Here is a 17370-nt window from a genome sequence, read left to right on the forward strand (position 1 = left end):
GGCAGGGATATGGAGGAATGCAGTACTGTGTGCAGAGCTGATTCAGGCAGGAAAATAGAGGAATACAGTACAGTGCAGAGCTGATTCAGGCAGCGATATGGAGGAATGCAGTACAATGTGCAGAGAGCTGATTCAGGCGGGGACATGGAGGAATGCAGTACAGTGTGCAGAGCTGTTTTAGGAAGCAATATGGTGGAATGCAGTACAGTGTGCAGAGAGCTGATTCAGACAGGGATATGGAGGAATGCAGTACCGTGTGCAGAGAGCTGATTCAGACAGGGATATGAAGGAATGCATTACCGTGTACAGAGAGCTGATTCATGCAGGGATATGGAGGAAGGCAGTACAGTGAGTAGAGAGCGGATTCAGGCAGGGATATGGAGGAATGCAGTACAGTGTGCAGAGAGCTGATTCAGGCAGGGATATGAAGGAATGCATTACCGTGTACAGAGAGCTGATTCATGCAGGGATATGGAGGAAGGCAGTACAGTGAGCAGAGAGCGGATTCAGGCAGGGATATGGAGAAATGCAGTACAGTGTGCAGAGAGCTGATTCAAGCAGGGATATGGAGGAATCCAGTACAGTGTGCAGAGAGCTGATTCATACAGGGATATGGAGGAATGCAGTACCGTGTGCAGAGATCTGATTCAGACAGGGATATGGAGGAATGCAGTACAGTGTGCAGAGAGCGGATTCAGACAGGGATATGGAGGAATGCAGTACAGTGTGCAAATATCTGATTCAGGCAGGGATATGAAGGAATGCAGTACAGTGTGCAGAGAGCGGATTCAGACAGGGATATGGAGGAATGCAGTACAGTGTGCAGAGCTGATTCATTCAGGGATATGGAGGAATGCAGTAAAATGTGAAGAGCTGATTCGGGGAGGGATATGGAGGAATGCAGTAAAATGTGAAGAGCTGATTCAGGTAGGGATATGGAGGAATGCAGTACAGTGTGCAGAGCTGATTCAGGCAGGGATATTGAGGAATGCAGTACAGTGTGCAGTGCTGACTCAGGCAGGCATATGGAGAAATGCAGTACAGTGTGCAGTGAGCTGATTCAGGCAGGGATATGGAGGAATGCAGTACAGTGTGCAGAGAACTGATTCAGGCAGGGATATGGAGGAATGCAGTACAGTGTGCACAGAGTTGACTCAGGCAGGGATATGGAGGAATGCAGTACAGTGTGCAGAGAGCTGACCCAGGCTGGGAAATGGAGGAATGTAATACAGTGTGCAGGGAGCTGATTCAGGCACTTGGTTGATGGCAGGTGCTTCTGTCTGGCTCTGATTCCTTCAGGAAATTTGGAAATCAGCAGGAAGTTTATTTCTATGAATGTTCCACAATCTAGAGAATGCATACCATAGTTTATTTCTTGGCCAACCAATTTATCTTTTTTCATTTATATATTTTGGAAAAGTTCTTTTCTGTAAATTCATATTCACGCTTTTAAAAATATTAAGTTTCTGCTTGGTTCACACCAATACTACTGTGGTTAGCCGCTGCCATGGTGTATCGCCCCCTTGTGGAAAATATCTGAAGTTCTTCACCGCTGCCTAGATCGAACTAAGGAGATCAAGAATCCACCAAATTGTCTAAAATATAACCTAAACGTATCAAATTAAAACAGCAGCAGTAGAAACGCTTACAAAAAATAGAATAATAATAAAATGATGTATTTATTACAGTTAAGTGGCCGACACATAAATATGGTTTCCATGGTGTAATGGTTATCACTCATGACTTTCAATCCTGTGATCTGAGTTCAAATCCCCGTAGGACAATCATTTTAGCATTATTATTCTTAAGATATTAAAAAGTGTTTCATCGAGCTGACGTTTCTATAAGAACATAAGAACATAAGAAAGTTTACAAACGAGAGGAGGCCATTCAGCCCATCTTGCTCGTTTGGTTGTTAGTAGCTTAATGATCCCAGAATCTCATCAAGCAGCTTCTTGAAGCATCCCAGGGTGTCAGCTTCAACAACATTACAGGGGAGTTTGTGCCACACCCTCACAATTCTCTGTGTAAAAAATGCGCGTCCTATTTTCTGTTCTGAATGCCCCTTTATCTCATCTCCATTTGTGAGCCCTGGTCCTTGTTTCTTTTTTCAGGTCAAATAAGTCCCCTGGGTTGACATTGTCTATACCTTTTAGGATTTTGAATGTTTGAATCAGATCGCCGCGTAGTCTTCTTTGTTCAAGACTGTATAGATTCAATTCTTTTAGCCTGTCTGCATACGACATGCCTTTTAAACCCGGGATAATTTTGGTTGCTCTTCTTTGCACTCTTTCTAGAGCAGCAATATCATTTTTGTAACGAGGTGACCAGAACTGAACACAATATTCTAGGTGAGGTCTTACTAATGCATTGCAGAGTTTTAACATTACTTCCCTTGATTTAAATTCAACACTTCTCACAATATATCCGAGCATCTTGTTAGCCTTTTTTATAGCTTCCCCACATTGTCTAGATGAAGACATTTCTGAGTCAACATAAACTCCTAGGTCTTTTTCATAGTTCCCTTCTTCAATTTCACTATCTCCCATATGATATTTATAATGCACATTTTTATTGCCCGCATGCAATACTTTACACTTTTCTCTATTAAATTTCATTTGCCATGTGTCTGCCCAATTCTGAATGCTGTCTAGATCATTTTGAATGACCTTTGCTGCTTCAACAGTGTTTGCCACTCCTCCTATTTTTGTGTCGTCTGCAAATTTAACTTTTTGTTTGCTTACTATACCAGAATCTAAATCATTAATGTAGATCAGGAATAGCAGAGGACTTAATACTGATCCCTGTGGTACACCACTGGTTACCTCACTCCATTTTGAGTTTCACATGGAGTTATATGGTAATCTTGGGTATTGGTGAAGGCGTGGTTGAGCTTTAATGTACACTTCCAATTTCCCTTTGCTAAAATAAATCCCTTTGAGAACGAAAACCAGCGGTCCAGAGAAGCTGCTTATCTGCCTTTTGTACGCATTAAAAAAATGTGAAACACGCACTCAGTTTACCATTACCATGTCAGGAGGCTACTTTGACACTGCTCAGCAAACAAGTAACCTAACTTTCCAACACCACAACCATTGTAAACACACAGCAATGTGCAGATGTATTTTAAGATGTTAATTTACAGTCCACTGTGCCAGCCAGTATTTTAGAGTCATACTGATCATGCCTCTTTCAACTGATCAACTCTTACACATGTGGTACATCCGAGTAACTATTTAGAAAACTATTCATAACTTCCAATTACCCAACCCAGCAAAACCAGCCGACAAATTAAAATAAACGAGGAAAAAACAACACTTTGTACAAGTCATTCATTTATTCTTTACAGATTGCTTCAATGCAGCCAGCCTTCATATCCTGGCATCACCTTCAATCAAACTCCTCGCGTCGGCTTCGCTTCACTGCAGTGTGCATTTTCTTTTGCTGCAGGCGTTCTCGGTTCATTTTGTCTATCCTGAAAAGAGAAACAATGTTAATTTGCTCTGGAGGCAAATTGTAAGGTTACGGCATCTCTGATCAAATAGTTTGTAAACATGAAGACAACTGGATATGGGAAAATGAGCATGAAGCTAATATCTGTTATCATCCAAAATCCAAGAAGTGACGCCAATATCACAACCCTCTTAGAGCAGAGTGCGGTTAGATTGTTTGCTACGGGAAGGATCAGCATCTGAAATAGTATAATTGAGGGCTAGTGCATTGCTGTGTCGTGGTACAAGGTAATGATCCCAGTTTTAAATGAGCTCTTGGCAGCCCTGATCAGATCCTGGTGTCACAGGAAGATTACCTGTAGCGTCGGAGAGCCACGTCTTCTTGGGAAGGCTGCTTGTGTTTCACGCTGGCAGCAGCGATCATGTCTCGGATCTTCTGCAAACAGTCAGACAGATTGCGCATCTGGTACCGGCTCACTTCCGAGGTGACGATCAGCTCCCCACTTCTGTTTATTCGGTTTGTATGCTGAGATGCAAAATAAATCAATAAAAACATAACTAACAGGGTTTTAACAGCCAGTTCTGAGGCCTGACCTATTACATGTAGTGCTCAAAACAGTAGAACATATTAAAGTCCCTGATATTTATTTACTTACAAAAAAAAAAGTTCACACACCTCCTCAATTTTGTAAATGTTCCAGTGTCACGCAGCTGTGTACTATGTCACGCTGCTATCCCCTGATGTATGCAATTCATGGTATTTTTTTGTAAGTAAAACTAAGGCTACGATTTTGTCACAGAGGTCATGGAAATCCTGAAAATCGTGAATTTGAATGTAGTCTTGGACGCCTGAAAATGGATGTGAAACACATTTGATGAGGCGCTTCCTTTATTTCCTTTAAAAAATGTACTGAAAATACTAATCTGCGAGTGTCTGTAAATTGTTTGGTTGTGTATTCACGCAGCATTTATGTGTAGCTGTGTAGGTCAGCGAATGAGATAACTGAGCGAGCAAGTATGTAAATGGGTGACAGCTAAAAGAAAAACAATTGTGAGAGCTGTTTTCTGTAAAGAAAGAACAACAATGCATCGGAGAACAGAAGTTTTCCAACTTAGGGGCTCTTTTTACAACATTCTATTTCCGAATCGTGGAAAACTCGAAATCCTGGTTCACTCTAAAGTAACATTTAAACTTGCCAGCAGTCAAAAGCAAGTCTTTATATTATTGGTTCTGGTGTACTATTTAAATGCTCTTGTGTATGTTGATGTAGCTAAACCTACATTTGGACAACTTTCCGTGAATTCTTGTTTTTTTGCCGCACCTTGCCAGTAAAACGAACTAAAAAGTACTGCATCAAAATCATAGCCTTATAACAAACTAATTAGACCAATGTCTGACTTTATTCATGTTTTCATCGTATAGCACAGATTCATAGAGGTGTTTTTTGTTAAGCTTTCATTTCAGTTACAAGTTAAAATATTTACCCTTTACACACCAGCTGTTAGTTAACTTTGACATTTCTTCAATGTTATTAGCAGTCAGCTCAAGTGAATATGTAATCTTAGTATTGAAGTTACCTGAGAAATAATCTTTTGTCGCACATCTTCAGGAATCCAATCAGCTGTTTGTATGTGGAACCGGACTTCAGCTTTTGTGTTTACTAGAACAAAATGTGAAAAATGTACTATAACACAAAAGTAGCTGACTCTCTATAACCTGTGATGTTGTTGCCTGTCTAGTTAACTCTGTGGAGAATACTTCCCCACAACAGTGCTCCTGATCACCCTGTACATTAAATGAAATTTATAATTAAAGTTCGGGAGGAGGGTCAGACACCAATCTCCGCATCACCAAATTGAATCATTCAATTTACACATTAGCTAATTTAAATTGTTAGCACTATAAATACCCTCTTCACTTATCTCTCAGTTGCGTTTTGATTTCATCGTACATGCACGCATCATGGTCTGCATTCTGGATTATTCCGTTTCGACGGATGACGATCTGTTTGCTGTTTCCCCGGAGCCGAGATCCACGCAACCAGTTCAACCAGCCCTTCCCGGGCCAACTCCACCACAACTTTGGTCGGCGGTATTACCACTCCAAACTTCTCTGCCCAGATGTCAGCTTCTCCTGTCTGCTGTGGCTCCCGCCTGGCCACTGTTCCTCCGCAACTCCTGAAATCAGAGACTGGACGATCTCCCGGATCCAGCTTTATCTTCGTAGCAACAACATCCCATTCAAATCTACAGCACGTAAGGAGAATTTGTTTACTTTATTTCATCCTTCCCGTCGCAGGCGCTATGACGTCAGCACTGATCGTTGCTTTACCCAGTGTTGCCAAGTGTAACGACAAAACAAGCCCAACCCATGTCAGTATGGGTATTTTACAAATTCCAACCCGCGACTCAAGAAGCTAGCCCAATTTCCGCGTATTATAAGCGGACTTGAAACACCTCGCCCGCACCGACTGCATCTCCACGAAGCGCTTCTACTACCGGAAAAATCCGAAAGCAGGACCATCGCACCTGTCAATCAAAGGCTCATTTAGCAGTTCCTGAGCATTCTGGCTCCAACTATAACCTTTCAGGTTACCTCCCCTCACTGCAGGCGTCCAGCAGGCCCCTGCAGTGACCTCTTTGGCCACTATGGGCGTCCAGCAGGCCCTCATAGTGATCCTTTCTCTGTGAAATGCTTTTCTTTCTGCGCTTCAGCAGTTTTGAGCATTTGTTTCTAGAGATTGTTTTTACAGTTAGGAGCGGCTGCTCCCGCGATCTATCCTGGGGGTTTCGACACCCGCCACTGTTGTATAATATGCATCTGTAACCTTTCTGGTTACACCCCCTCATCACTGCAGGCGTCCAGCAGGCCCCTGCAGTGATCTCTTTGGCCACTATGGGCGTCCAGCAGGCCCCCATAGTGCTCCCTTCACCTCTAACTATAACCTTTCTGGTTCCCCTCCCTCACTGCAGGCGTCCAGCAGGCCCCTGCAATGACCTCTTTGGCCACTATGGGCATCCAGCAGGCCCCCATAGTGCTCCCTTCACCTCTAACTATAACCTTTCTGGTTCACTTCCCTCACTGCAGGTTCCCTAACCTTTCTGGTTCCCTTCCCTCACTGCTCATCGGCAGTTTTGAGCATTTGTATCCAGAGATTGTTTTGCCAGATTTGTAATAACTTCATTGAAGGAACCTGTGCTATTCTGCCTGTAACTTCCTTCATTTCCGCTCACCGTAACTCCATCACATCCAGCATCAACAGTCCCTCACGAAGATTGCTCCCTGCAATATGCAAATCGACCACGCCATATTCTTAATCAAAATTGCTGGGAAAAACGCATGACTGGCTAAAGCCAATATATCAAACACATTTAAAATCATGCCCATTGAGCCTGTCCTCAGGGGATTGTATTTTTTATATTTCCACTTTTCTGTCCGGTCCCCCACCCCCCCCCCCCCCAACTAAACTCAATCTTCTGTCCCTCCTAGGCCATTTAAACTACATGGGAGCATGGGAGGATTTGCAAACAAGAGGATGCCATACAGCCCATCTTGCTCGTTTGGTTGTTAGTAGCTTATTGATCTCAGAGTATCATCAAGAAGGATCCCAGGGTGTCGGCTTCAACATTACTAAGTTGGTTCCAGACCCTCACAATTTTCTATGTAAAAAAGTGCCTCCTATTTTCTGTTCTGAATGCCCCTTTGTCTAATTTCCATTTGTGACCCCTGGTCCTGGTTCAAAAAGTCTCCTGGGTTGACGTTGTCAATGCCTTTTAGGATTTTGAAAGCTTGAATCAGATCACCGCGTAGTCTTTGTTCAAGTCTGAATAGCTTCTTTTCTTTTGGCCTGTCTGCATACGACATGTGTTTTAAATCCGGGACAGTTCTGGTCGCTGTTCTTTGCACTCTTTCTGGAGCAGCAATATCCTTTTTATTTTAATGAAGTGTCCAGAACTGAACACAGTATTCTAGGTGAGGTCTTACTAATGCATTGTACATTTTTAACATTACTTCCCTTGATTTTAAATTCAAAACTTTTCACAATATATCCGAGCATCTTGTTGGCCTTTTTACAGCTTCCCCACATTGTCTAGATGAAGGCATATCTGAGTCAACATAAACTCCTAGGTCATTTTCAAAGATTCCTTCAATTTCAGTATCTTCCATATGATATTTATAATGCACATTTTTCTTGCCTGTGTGCAGTACTTTACACTTCTCTATTAAATGTCATTTGCCATGTGCTTGCTCAGTTCTGAATGCTGTCTAGATCATTTTGAATGACCTTCGCTGCTGCAACAGTGTTTGCCACTCCACCTATTTTTGTGTTGTGTGCAAATTTAACAAGTCTGCTTACTATGCCATAATCTAAATCATTATGTAGATTAGGAATAGCAGAGGACCTAATACTGATCCCTGTAATACACCACTGGTTACATTGCTCTATTTTTGATGTCTTCTCTAATCAGTAATTACAGTTGGGTGCGGCTGCTCCCGCATTCCCCACCCCCCATCACTGCAGGCCCCTGCAGTGACCTCGCTGGCCACTATGGGCGTCCAGCAGGCCCCCATAGTGCTCCCTTCTCTGTCAAACGGTTTTCTACCAGCTGCGAGCTTCAACAGGGCCCCACTGCCCCCTTCTATTCCTTACCTCCGCGGTCTTCCAAATGTAACCTTTTAGGTTACCCTCCCCTCACTGCAGGCATTCAGCAGGCCCCTGCAGTGACCTCCCCGGCCGCCATGGGTGTCCAGCACGACCCCATAGTGGTCTCTTCTCTGTGAGATGCTTTTCTTCTTTCAGCTTACCGGCAGTTTATTCAAACACTTTCAAAACCATTCCCATTTCTTTGAACATCAGTTAGGGCCGCAATACTGCATACTCTGAAGGCCTTCTGTTTTCTACATGTTAACTACTCCCTAATCCACGTGCATGCATTTCATTGAATCCCTACTGCGTTCAATATGAGAAATTAATCTTTTATGTGGGACTTTGTCAAAAGCTTTCTCGAAATTTAAATAAACCATGTCATATGCTTTGCAATTTGTATGCAATGAGGATAAATCCTCGAGGCAGAGCTTTTATCTCCTACCTTCTCTCTATTTGATCCTTTCTGTCGATTCCCTCAATGATGTCATACTTATGGTTTGGTTTCTTTTTTTTTTTTTTCGCAAGGAACTCCGCCTGTGGGTGCTCCTACTAAAAGAAAGGAATGGCAGTACTTTCTTTTACGACAACTGTCTCCTGCTGCACAAAGACATTCAGCCGTTCAAAGATGCAGCTCCCTCTCTTGGCTTTGGAGGATACTACAAGGGAAAATTGGTTTTCTGCTCCATGGCCCAACGAATTCAGCATTATTCCTATAACCGATCACTCCTCGTCATTGCGCAAAGTGTGTCCATTTGCTGTAGCCGCACTCCTTTTGGGGGTCTTCCTGGGCTCAAAATCCATTCTTCTCCACTCACAATTCACCTTCAGTCTAAATCTTTAACAAGATCGTTCATTCTCCCACCATATAATGAGAATATTCAGAAGGATTACCTGTTTATCTGTTACTCATCAGTTCATTTTCAGAGCTCAACACATTCTCGGCCACCTGAATATAATTGATTCTCTTTCTTGTTTCCAAACGCAGAGATTCAGAGCATTGGCTTCCGAAGATGACCTCCTGCAAACTCAGATTCCTCATTTTTCAGACCTGACATTCATGTGAGCCACCTGCTGCATTCCCTGATTTCTGCAGGCTCAAGAAACAACTCTTCTCAGCATCACTCCCCGCTCACTGCAAATGTACCGGTCATCCTGGAATTGCTTTAAAATTTCACTTTGCATTCAACATTCCTTTCCATCATTTTCAGTGCCCGTAGTGTCATCCTGTTTTATGTCCCTTAAGAACAGAGCTATAAGATTTGAATTTCCAGCATAAAGTTTTTCTACAAACTCAACTCAATTTCACTGTCCCAGCTCTACACTCTGCAACTCACAAATTTCACTAATCCTGAAAGGGCTTCAACTATCAGAATCTCTTTCTCCTCCTGCTTGCCTACCTATTGCCATCAACGTACTCTCTTGGTGCCTCTCATCTGCTCCAGCTACTCCTGCCTGTTTTAGATAAAACCTTACAGCTCTTTCTCTTAGCCTTCTTGTGTTCCCATAGGTGCTGGGAGTCTACATCGCTCTCAAATTCAACCCCCAGATTCACCCCTTAATCTCTGACCTAGCAATCCCCTCATCTGATACCCTTTCCTTCCTGCTCAAAAGAAGTAAAACGGACCAGGAAGATTAGAGAAAGCTTTTCAATTTTGTTTATAAATTAAACTCCCATGTTGGCCCATATGACCCCTTTCTCTCTTGTCCATCTCCATCTTTCTCAGGGCGCATCACCCTCAGGCCCGCTGTTTATTAACGAAAACTGAACAATCGTCACCCAACATTTGTTCTTCTTTCACCTGATTTATTTCCAGGTCCGGATTCGCAGCTGAGCAGTTTTCCGGTCCTTCCTTCAGAATCGTAGCAGCTTTTTCCCACTGAGTTCCAGACTCTCTTATCAAACGGTTAGGTCGTTGATCCTCCAGTGCTTACCAAGTTTATATTATAACAAATATTATGGAGCCTAAAAATGCTTTTACAGAAATGTGCTCTTAAGTGTTAGTAACCTGCCTGGAGGAAGGGCAATCGAATCAGCCATGGATTCCCAGAGGTTTATTTCCCAAAAATGGGTTTTGTTTTCCTCTCCTGCGTGCTGATGATCATTTGTTAAAGGTTGGCTAAACCTTCAAGTGGGCTATATTCAATTCTAACTGTGGCATTGAGACCGGCTTGTTCTTTTTGGGGGTCTCAGCCTCGTCCAGTTGGCCAGGCAGCGAACCCTCAAACCAAGTTAGGTTTGATGCCAAATGAATGTGTATATACAGCATACTTTTCTGTTAAATCGCATACTCCGCATTCTCTACAATAAATATTTGTACTAAAACATTTTGTGATTGGTGTTTGTCCCGAACTACTGAAATAAAATTTATAATTAAAGTTCGGGAGGAGGGTCAGACACCAATCTCCGCATCACCAAATTGAATCATTCAATTTACACATTAGCTAATTTAAATTGTTAGCACTATAAATACCCTCTTCACTTATCTCTCAGTTGCGTTTTTATTTCATCGTAACCCACCACCTCCCCATCTCCACCTTTCCTAATAACAGTTTTTATGTTTTATCAAATGGGGGTCTCAGCCTCGTCCAGTTGGTCAGGCAGCGAACCCTCAAACCAAGTTAGGTTTGATGCCAAATTAATGTGTATATACAGCATACTTCTGTTAAATCGCATACTCCGCATTCTCTACAATAAATATTTGTACTAAAACATTTTGTGATTGGTGTTTGTCCCGAACTACTGAAACATGCTTGTGAATATTTGAACAAAGACTTCCATTTCCATACCTTTATTAACATTCTGGCCTCCAGGGCCACTGCTTCGACAGTAGGTAATGGTGAGGCGATCTACACAAAAACAAAAGGTGCACGTCAGTAAACATGCTTCACAATAACATGCTTTATAAAAAGTAGCAATTCAATGCATCACATTATGTCATAGCAGTGAAGGATGGGGGATTGTGATACCGTCTGAACGAAGACAAGCTTTTCCAAACTAGTCTGGACTTATTACAGTTTTTAAAGCTCTGGATTCCCGGATCCAAGTCATTGTAAACATATTCGGCTGCTTTCACAGCCCGATTAAAACCAATCTTGGACTGTGTAATGTTACCCTGGGTAAGGTAGTCCAAGATTAGTGCTAATTAAAACAATCGCAGTAGAAACGCTTACAAAAAAATAGAATAATAATAAAATGATGTATTTATTACAGTTAAGTGGCCAATGCATAAATATGGGTTCCATGGTGTAACGGTTAGTACTCTGGAGTTTGAATTCAGCGATCCGAATTCAAATCTCGGTGGGACCTTCGTTTTAGCATTACACCGTGTAACAATTTTTTTTTTTTTTGGTTCCTGGGTAGTAAATGTTATTTCCTAATTGCTTATGCCTCAAAAGTATAGAAAATGGCTATTATTCCCCACAAACTTTGTTTTTGTGACCAGGATAGTGATATTTTGAAATTTACCTATTTTCCAGAACATTCCAGATAGATTCAGTGCTGAGTAAATTTGGAGTAACTTCTAGAACTTTCTAGAACTTTCCAGTAATATAAATAGTAGTATAAATACAGGGGCCTTAAGCCCACCAGTTCAGTTTAGTTCCAGCTGCCTAAGTGGATACATATCTGCATTTTTCTGAGATGGCATCAAGGTCATAGGAGACTTCAAAATGTTGGCATTCCTGATGGGTCTCCAAGGCGGTTTTACCAAGTTTCCCTGCTATCTTTGCCTTTGGGACAGCAGGGACACCAAGGCGCACTACCACAGGCGGGACTGGCCACAGCGGACCGAGTTCTCTGTGGCAAGGAACAATGTCAAGTGGGAGCCACTGGCGGACCCCCGGAAGGTGCTGATGCCACCACTGCACATCAAATTGGGCCTTATGAAACAATTTGTCAGAGCTCTAGAGCTCAGTACCTTCAAGACTTCTTCCCTAAGCTGTCTGAGGCAAAGGTCAAAGCCAGTGTCTTCGTCGGACCACAGATAAAGAAGATCCTGGAGTGCAATGAATTCCCCAAGAAGCTCACTAGTAAGGAGAAAGCGGCTTGGAACAGCTTTGTCGCAGTGGTTCGGGGCTTCCTGGGCAATCACAAGGCCGAAAACTATGTGGAGCTGGTTGAGACTCTGGTGAAGAACTACGGCACAATGGGCTGTAGGATGTCCCTCAAAGTCCATATCCTTGATGCTCATCTTGATAAATTCAAGGAGAACATGGGAGTGTACTCGGAGGAGCAAGGCGAGCGCTTCCACCAGGATATACTGGACTTTGAACGCCACTACCAAGGACAATATTACGAGAACATGATGGGAGACAACATTTGGGGGCTGATTCGTGAAAGTGATTTACAGTATAATCGTAAATCTCGAAAAACTACTCGCTTCTAAATCTTTTGTAGTCATTTTTGTATTACTTTAGTATAAATACATGTTAATTTGGATTCATATGTTGTTTTTTTCTGACTTTATGTGAACGAAAAGACACAAATTCGCCCGTTTTCTCATTGGAATTAGGTACATTTCAAAATATCACTGTCCTGGTCACAAAAGCAAAGTTTGTGGAGAATAATAGCAATTTTATATACTTTTGAGGGATAAGCAATTAGGAAATAACACTTACTACCCAGGAACAAAAATTGTGTTACATAGTGTTATTATTTTTAAGTTATTAAAAAGTGTTTCATCGAACTGACGTTTCTATCATAATAAATGCTGAGAAATTCACTGCAAAGTTGTGGGATGGCACCTTTTAGCCATAAAACCTAAAGTATAAAACCCTCAGAAATACTTTTATTTGCTTTTGTCTGCTTTCGCAACCTGTACTGAAAAATCCGAGGTGACCGTAAAAAGCTTGCAGAGTACAATACAGGTAAAAAGGTAAAGCGTTAATAATTTTTTTTGGGGGGTTACCTTTCATTCTGTATTTAGCGATAGTCAGGCACACTAATATGAGCAAGAACGGCATTTTCTTTAGGAGCCCCAGTGGCCTAATGGATAAGGCACTCGCCTCCTAAGCCAGGGATTGTGGGTTCGAGTCCCTTCTGGGATGTAACGTGTATGTTTTTTTCTCATGACTGTTTTATAATAAACTTTCCAGACGTTTCCCCTCTCTTCAGCTATTATTCATAAAAATGAATAAACATATATTTCAACATGGTTAGCGTCAGTAACCATTTAAACACGGTGTCTGGTAAAGGTAATTTAACTTTACCACCCTAAAGTAACGTTAACCGCAATGATTAAATAGTAACAAATAGTCCATTATATTAATTAATTTAACAGTATCTTATTAAACATTTAAATCATGCGCAAAAGCAGAGTGGCGCAGCGGAAGCGTGCTGGGCCCATAACCCTGAGGTCGATGGATCGAAACCATCCTCTGCTAGATTTTTTTGTCAGTTTATATTTCAGCCGCTTTTATATATATTTCATATTAACAATCACATACCGGTATGTATTGTTTATAAAACCATTACTTCACAGAAGCGTCAGTCAATTCCATTTGTGCCCTGAGTACGAGGGGCGGGGCATCACTCAGCAATAGGAAAATAACAGACAAGAGGCAGCGCCAATTGGGTAAGCACATAGCTTTAGGGTATGGGCGGGGCTACTGGCTGCTTTTTTAATTCCGTACCTCTTTAGGACTGTGGTAGTGCTGTACTTGTTTGCTATATTATGAAAAAATAGACCGCGTGGCCTAATGGATAAGGCGTCTGACTTCGAATCAGAAGATTGAGGGTTCGAGTCCCTTCGTGGTCGTTTTTTTATTTTAGATTTTATTTATTAATTGTGTAACTTGTAGTTCAGATCAAATAATGCAATGTAAATCAGTGTACATGTTTCTGCGTTTTAAAAAGTGATATAGGCTCTTTTCCTTTAGTGTGGTAAGGAAAATAATTTAACTTAAATATAGAAATATGTTCTACATCAGTGTGATCCCGTTAGAAATGTACCTAATGTATAGTCCAGTATATGTCAAATGATCAATTCCTTACGTAGATTAATTCAAAATTAGTGTAAATCTGTGAAGCCATTTATTTGCCACCTTAAATGCATCCAGTTTGTGTACTGATTGATTTATTGACATAATTGTGGGAATGTTTTAAACAAACAGCAGTTTGTATTTGGGAGAACATTCCAGATATATAAAACGGAATATTTAACAGAAAATAACTACATAAACATATCTGAACATACATTGACATTTTCTTTTCTATTAAGTTCTTACTTGTTTTAAAAGTTATTGCGCTGTCATAATTGCAAGCACGACAGCTTTTTTGTTGTTAAATTGTCTAAACTTGAGGCTTTTGACCTCACATCCCAACGTTTTCTAGTAAGTGTAGTCCTGCTGCGACAGATACTCGAGACAGGGAGCAGATTGCAGTGGGTGCGAGGTGAAAAGCCTGAACTGTCCCGCTGCACATGGAGTTATATGGTAATCTTAGGTATTGGTGAAGGCGTGGTTGAGGTTTAGTGTACACTTCCAATTTCCCTTTGCTAAAATAAATCCCTTTGAGAACAAAAACCAGCGGTCCAGAGAAGCTGCTTATCTGCCTTTTGTACGCATTAAAAAAATGTGAAACACGCACTCAGTTTACCATTACCATGTCAGGAGGCTACTTTGACACTGCTCAGCAAACAAGTAACCTAACTTTCCAACACCACAACCATTGTAAACACACAGCAATGTGCAGATGTAGTTTAAGATGTTAATTTACAGTCCACTGTGCCAGCCAGTATTTTAGAGTCATACTGATCATGCCTCTTTCAACTGATCAACTCTTACACATGTGGTACATCCGAGTAACTATTTAGAAAACTATTCATAACTTCCAATTACCCAACCCAGCAAAACCAGCCGACAAATTAAAATAAACGAGGAGCAAACAACACTTTGTACAAGTCATTCATTTATTCTTTACAGATTGCTTCAATGCAGCCAGCCTTCATATCCTGGCATCACCTTCAATCAAACTCCTCGCGTCGGCTTCGCTTCACTGCAGTGTGCATTTTCTTTTGCTGCAGGCGTTCTCGGTTCATTTTGTCTATCCTGAAAAGAGAAACAATGTTAATTTGCTCTGGAGGCAAATTGTAAGGTTACGGCATCTCTGATCAAATAGTTTGTAAACATGAAGACAACTGGATATGGGAAAATGAGCATGAAGCTAATATCTGTTATCATCCAAAATCCAAGAAGTGACGCCAATATCACAACCCTCTTAGAGCAGAGTGCGGTTAGATTGTTTGCTACGGGAAGGATCAGCATCTGAAATAGTATAATTGAGGGCTAGTGCATTGCTGTGTCGTGGTACAAGGTAATGCTCCCAGTTTTAAATGAGCTCTTGGCAGCCCTGATCAGATCCTGGTGTCACAGGAAGATTACCTGTAGCGTCGGAGAGCCACGTCTTCTTGGGAAGGCTGCCTGTGTTTCACGCTGGCAGCAGCGATCATGTCTCGGATCTTCTGCAAACAGTCAGACAGATTGCGCATCTGGTACCGGCTCACTTCCGAGGTGACGATCAGCTCCCCACTTCTGTTTATTCGGTTTGTATGCTGAGATGCAAAATAAATCAATAAAAACATAACTAACAGGGTTTTAACAGCCAGTTCTGAGGCCTGACCTATTACATGTAGTGCTCAAAACAGTAGAACATATTAAAGTCCCTGATATTTATTTACTTACAAAAAAAAAGTATACACACCTCCTCAATTTTGTAAATGTCCCAGTGTCACGCAGCTGTGTACTATGTCACGCTGCTATCCCCTGATGTATGCAATTCGTGGTATTTTTTTGTAAGTAAAACTAAGGCTACGATTTTGTCACAAAGGTCATGGAAATCCTGAAAATCGTGAATTTGAATGTAGTCTTGGACGCCTGAAAATAGATGTGAAACACATTTGATGAGGCGCTTCCTTTATTTCCGTTAAAAAATGTACTGAAAATACTAATCTGTGTAGGTCAGCGAATGAGATAACTGAGCGAGCAAGTATGTAAATGGGTGACAGCTAAAAGAAAAACAATTGTGAGAGCTGTTTTCTGTAAAGAAAGAACAACAATGCATCGGAGAACAGAAGTTTTCCAACTTAGAGGCTCTTTTTACAACATTCTATTTCCGAATCGTGGAAAACTCGAAATCCTGGTTCACTCTAAAGTAACATTTAAACTTGCCAGCAGTCAAAAGCAAGTCTTTATATTATTGGTTCTGGTGTACTATTTAAAAGCTCATGTGTATGTTGATGTAGCTAAACCTACATTTGGACAACTTTCCGTGAATTCTTGTTTTTTTGCCGCACCTTGCCAGTAAAATGAACTAAAAAGTACTGCATCAAAATCATAGCCTTATAACAAACTAATTAGACCAATGTCTGATTTTATTCATGTTTTCATCGTATAGCACAGATTCATAGAGGTGTTTCTTGTTAAGCTTTCATTTCAGTTACAAGTTACAATATTTACCCTTTACACACCAGCTGTTAGTTAACTTTCACATTTCTTCAATGTTATTAGCAGTCAGCTCCAGTGAATATGTAATCTTACTATTGATGTTACCTGAGAAATAATCTTTTGTCGCACATCTTCAGGAATCCAATCAGCTGTTTGTATGTGGAACCGGACTTCAGCTTTTGTGTTTACTAGAACAAAATGTGAAAAATGTACTAGAACACAACAGTAGCTGACTCTCTATAACCTGTGATGTTGTTGCCTGTCTAGTTAACTCTGTGGAGAATGCTTCCCCACAACAGTGCTCCTGATCACCGTGTACATTAAACATGCTTGTGAATATTTTAACAAAGACTTCCATTTCCATACCTTTATTAACATTCTGGCCCCCAGGGCCACTGCTTCGACAGTAGGTAATGGTGAGGCGATCTACACAAAAACAAAAGGTGCACGTCAGTAAACATGCTTCACAATAACATGCTTTATAAAAAGTAGTAATTCAATGCAACACTATTATGTCATAGCAGTGAAGGATGGGGGATTGTGATACAGTCTGAACGAAGACAAGCTTTTCCAAACTAGTCTGGACTTATTACAGTTTTTAAAGCTCTGGATTCCCGGATCCAAGTCATTGTAAACATATTCGGTTGCTTTCACAGCCCGATTAAAACCAATCTTGGACTGTGTAATGTTACCCTGGGAAAGGTAGTCCAAGATTAGTGCTAATTAAAACAATCGCAGTAGAAACGCTTACACACACACACACACACACAGAGAATAATAATAAAATTATGTATTTATTACAGTTACGTGGCCAAGGCGTGAATATG

General features: G+C 41.2%; 1 protein-coding gene and 1 non-coding gene across 2 annotated transcripts; one reads left to right on the plus strand and one right to left on the minus strand.

Moving 5' to 3' along the window:
- Positions 1-3324: 3324 nt before the first annotated feature.
- Positions 3325-10940, minus strand: LOC131697940 (large ribosomal subunit protein mL62-like; the record flags this gene model as incomplete). Its single annotated transcript, XM_058989979.1, has 4 exons — positions 3325-3475; positions 3809-3978; positions 5031-5113; positions 10889-10940. Coding segments are annotated over 4 exons (390 nt in total), but the record flags the coding sequence as incomplete, so codon positions are not given.
- A 2844-nt stretch (positions 10941-13784) lies between these two features.
- On the plus strand, positions 13785-13857 carry trnar-ucg (transfer RNA arginine (anticodon UCG)). Its single transcript has one exon. It is a non-coding gene; the product is annotated as a tRNA-Arg (tRNA).
- Positions 13858-17370: the final 3513 nt, after the last annotated feature.

This window comes from Acipenser ruthenus, chromosome 17 (genome assembly GCF_902713425.1).
Source record: "Acipenser ruthenus chromosome 17, fAciRut3.2 maternal haplotype, whole genome shotgun sequence".
NCBI lineage: Eukaryota > Metazoa > Chordata > Actinopteri > Acipenseriformes > Acipenseridae > Acipenser > Acipenser ruthenus.